The following is a 4937-nucleotide window of genomic DNA, read 5'->3' on the forward strand; positions in this document are numbered from 1 at the left end:
CATCTTGTGGTTACGAAGTTATGAACATGTTTCGTGTAGAAGTTGGAGGTTTTGAGTTCAACTCCTAAAGCGAGCAATCTTTCCCTTTTAAACTATGGGGTTGGTTTTGTGATTAAGGAGCAGACTTAGGCAGTGATTAGGCGCACCGCACATGTCCGGTCCAATCCTCCACGGAAGCAAGAGTAAACAATTTCATTGTCTAAGCCCCTTGTTTAGATTTTGGCCCACGTCTTACCCAGTCAATGAGGTTAGTAAGCTACTACACGAGCCCGATATGTACCTACATAATGCGGACTGAAAAGAAAATGCACATATTAGTAGCCTTCGAATACTTTATTAATGTCGAAAATACTTAAAAGGAGCTTTCCAGACATTGCCTCGCCCTCGAACTCAAGATGCCCACTATATATTCGACTCCCCAGCACTGATGTCCCCTTAACTGGCTAGCTACTGTGAAGCACCTCATGGCCACACTCAGTCCGATCTCCTCTCTCCTCCTCGTCCTCGTCCTCTCCTCTGGCAGCCCGACGCTCGCCTCCGGCTTTGCGACCGCCCTCGACCCGAGCCTTATGGGCATCAACCTCGGGAAGGAGAAGCTCAGCCACTTCCGCTTCTACTGGCACGACGTACTGAGCGGACCCACCCCAGCTCTGTCACCGTCGTGCCCCCGCCGTCCAACGCCTCAGCCACCTTCTTCGGTCTCGTCAACATGATCGACAACCCCCTGACCCTCCGCCCCGAACCGGGGTCCGAGCTCGTCGGCCGCGCCCAGGGCCTGTACTCGTCGGCGTCGCAGGAGGAGATGGGCCTGCTAATGATCATGAACTTCGCCTTCGTGGCGGGGAAGTACAACGGCAGCGGCATCACCGTGCTGGGCCGGAACTCGGTGCTCCAGAAGGTGCGGGAGATGCCGGTGATCAGCGGCTGCGGGCTGTTCCGGTTCGCCCGCGGGTACGCGCAGGCAACCACCCACACGTTCGACCGGAAGACCGGCGATGCCGTCATCGAGTACAACGTCTACGTGTTGCATTATTGACGTTTGGTGATGTGAACGTGATGGGTTCACTCTTTGGGCCTTATCTTTTTCCTTTCTGCTTTCTCCTCTGACTGTCACCAACTCTTTTATTTAAAATGGAGTCGGTAGGTGGATTTCTGAGCACGTTTTCCGTAAGGTCCTCTTATCTCTTTACTACTCTAATAATTGTCGGGTATCCGATCCAAATCCAAATACATCGATCACGATGTATTTCGAATTAAACTTTTCACAGGGTACAAATAATCTCAAAATTATTTTCAAAGAAAGGTGGTAGCTTCTCAGACACAATTACCACCTCACATAAGAGTGGTGCAAATTAAACTCGCGAAATTGCTAAGCCTAGTCCATAATTAAAAACCATCAATCTGCTTTAATTTTACTTTGAACTTTGTTAAAATGTGTCATCAGGCAATTATTTGGAAACTAACTAAAAGAAATACTGTAATTTTCAATGTTCTAGCTATTTTCATGTTGTAATGCTTTGAAAGCCTCGAGGGCATTCGGGCATAAGACATCTTTTTTTGTCTCGTGGTAAAAGGTATCCTAGAAAAAGTTGATTGAACTAGAATGTGGAATTTTTGTTTTGAGTTACAAATTGGCCCTTGACAAAGTACATTCTCTTAACAAAATAACCGAGTTAACTTGAGCATGATGACATCCGCTTATTCCGCACGGAGATACTTTTATGGACCCGTTTGTTAATAGGATTTGAGCGAAAGGCATGCTTGATAAGACATAAATATCTATAACCATGAAAAGACTCCCTCTCTTCTATTACTAATAATGCTCTTGATACCTTAAGCTGATTTACATGGGAAAATTGTTTAAAAAATCTTATGCTTATTGTACTTTTATCAATTCAGTCTTTAACTTCTTGATTTTGCCAATCAAGTCTTCAACCTTTTTTTCATTTACCCAATTAAATTCATTCAGTCAATTTTGGTCGAAAATTATTAAAATGAATGCTTGTTGTACTATGTGGTAAGATCGGCGCTAACGTGAATAATTTTAAATAATATTTTTGAATTTTTTGTTAATTTTTAATTTTTTTTTTCATTTTCTTCTTTTCCCCCTTTTTTTTTTTTTTTACTATGGCCAATAAGGGTCACTAGGCCACTCTCTGGTCATGGGACGAGGGTTGTTGGGCCATCACTACCCGCTAGCCAGAACTAAGACAACCTTGCTAGTTGTGAATGAGAGGGTAGGAGCCTTGCTTGGCCTCACCCAAATATGGGCAAGGCTATTGCCACCATGAGCAAGCTAGCCTCATCCAAATCTGGGCAAGACAGCCTTGCCTATGGCCACAATGATCTAGGCGAGGCCAACCTTGCCAACCACAAGTGAGGAGAAACCTTGGCAACAAGTTCAAGGAGTCTAACTTGAGCTCCATGTTGTGGCTGAGCTTGAGCCTACTAGGGCTCAAGCTTTGAGTTCCCTCGCCAAGACCTACTTCTCCAAGTAAGGCTTAACATAGATCCACACTCGCGCTCTTCGCTACCACCTCCATAACCACTCATGGTCCTCACCAAGATCCTCTACTTTGTAGCTATCTCTCGCATTGTCTGATCAACCAAATTCCTTAACCAAACGTATTCTTCCACAATCTCATCCTTCATGAATTTGCTAAAATCATGGTCTAAGTAGCCTCACCTAAATCTGGGCCAGGCTACATTGCCAACAACTGGTAAGGTTGCCCTCACTCAAACCATCATAACCGTCGACAAGCCTAATCCAAGGCAAGGCTAGCCTCACTTGCAGCAATGATGGCTTCACCTAGATTTGGGTGAGGCCTCAACCCTTTTGACTATAGTCAACATGGATGTCTTGGCCCTCACCCATAGCTTGACGACCCTCATTGACCACCATAAGAAAAAAGCAAAGGGGAAGAGAAGGAAAAAAGAAACTCAAAACTAAATCAAAAAGAAATAAATAAATTCGAAAAATTATTAAAATTATCAACGTCGGCATCAACCATACCATATAGGACGGCCAACATCCACATCAATGATTTCTCCCAAATTGGCCGAATCAACTCAATTAATAAAATGTGAAAATGTTTAAAATTTAATTGACAAAATTAAATGATTTAAGATTGAATTGGCAAGAGTGCAATAAGTTTAGAACTTTTAGACAATTTTTCCTAATTTACAGAACATGGAATGGACTTATGAGTGTGAACTAGGCAAATAATTTCAAAATACCCATTTAAGATTGAGATAATTTACTATAAGAATAACCTGTTTCAGGCCAAAAAAAAAATAATAATAACAGATAATAAAAAATTGTTAGAGGGTTCACTCTTTCAAGAATTTATGGCTAATAACACAGTAATCCAAAGATTGTTATATTAGCAAAACACTTTAAGATTTGGATCACGCTTATGTCTTACCTGATTAACGAGGTACATAAGTTATTCTATGGACTCTTCAGTTTACTTACTTAAAAGTGAACTGTCTAATAAAAGAAAAATAATAATAAAAATATGCATGCTAAAGAATGACTGACGTGAGCGATCTTCGTAAAGGAAAGAGCCACCTATATTTTCCTCCTGAAGCATTTGGTGTGTGCAAGCGGTCTTGTATGAAATTATCAATTTCGCATACTCAAAAGGTGAAGGAGAAAATCGCAGGCCACTCGAATCACGTCATAGGATTTACGTGCACTTTCATTCACGGTTGTTTTGAAACCAGGAAACCGTCGAAGACGTTGTATATGTAATTTTCTTTTTTTGGTGGGGATTTTTACCCTTCTTCCAATAGTAGTGTTTGGAGCTTTGTTTGGAGCTTTTTATTACCCGACTAATCCTTACAAGGTGCAGCAATTCCCCAACCCACTCAACCGGAATTGTGCCGGGATTGTCGAAGACAAACAATTTATATTCCTGAAAATAGTCCTGAAAGAATACACAAGTGTAGTGATTTTACCCATACCTTGGGGAAAAGATTGGTTCTGTCATGGGGCATCTTTGGTATTAAGAGCATGCATTATAACTATTTTGTTTTTATATTTCCAGGAATAGGTTTAGAATATAAATCCATTTACTAACGCAATTTCATTTTTTCTATTTTTGAAACAAATTTTTACTCCCAAAATAAACTTGGATCATAAATCAAAAGTTAAAAGTTTTAACTTTTTATTTCTAGAATATAAGTGAGAAAGGAAAACTCTTCTCATCATTAGTTAGAAGTCGAATACCTCGATTTGACAAAGGATTCGATGTTTAATCTTCATGAAATTCATGGATGACCTATATGAAATGAAGCCTAGGTAACTACAAATTGTATCTTATCTAATTTTTACATGTAGGAGTGTACAAGGAATATAATAAGAAAAATAAGATCATATTTTTTTTTTTATGAGGTCCTGGCAAATTTCATTCCTGAAGTAATTTTTTTTAAAAGATGCACGAGGGATTGATTAGTGTCAGTTTAGATGAGATTTAAATATAAAAATAACAAAATGACGTTGGGGACCCTATCGTGGTTCGACACTTGACTTCAATAATTCGTGTTTGACTTTTTTGAGTCTATTTCAATCATTTCTCTTTTTTAGAGTTTTCACTTTGTCGTAATTCATCAGGTTCGTAGGCACATTTATTCTTATGAATAGCTCACTGATGTCATATCCCTTATGCAAACAACAAGTTGTTATAATATTACCCAAGTCGGCCTGAATTAGATTTTCCTTGCTTTACTTATCTATCTACTGAACTTATTTGTTTCCTTACTATGTATTATTGCTTTGCTTGCTATGTTTTCATGTTTGACAATGTTGGTAATGCACGGTACTCAGATGCATATTGGGAACAATTGCATGAAAAGTATTTCATCCAAAAAGAAACTGGAAAGCGGAAAGAGCGAGCCTCGTACAAAGGAAACGAAAGAGCTCAGTCTCGAAGTTT

General features: G+C 39.9%; 1 protein-coding gene across 1 annotated transcript; it reads left to right on the forward strand.

Moving 5' to 3' along the window:
* The first annotated feature begins 405 nt into the window (after positions 1–405).
* On the forward strand, positions 406–1141 carry LOC104433116 (dirigent protein 19). Its single transcript, XM_010045768.3, is given in 2 exon segments — positions 406–639; positions 642–1141. Coding segments are annotated over 2 exon segments (570 nt in total). The 5' UTR covers positions 406–464; the 3' UTR covers positions 1037–1141.
* The last annotated feature ends 3796 nt before the right edge of the window (positions 1142–4937 follow it).

The sequence above is a fragment of the Eucalyptus grandis genome, chromosome 1, assembly GCF_016545825.1.
Source record: "Eucalyptus grandis isolate ANBG69807.140 chromosome 1, ASM1654582v1, whole genome shotgun sequence".
Classification (NCBI taxonomy): Eukaryota; Viridiplantae; Streptophyta; class Magnoliopsida; order Myrtales; family Myrtaceae; genus Eucalyptus; species Eucalyptus grandis.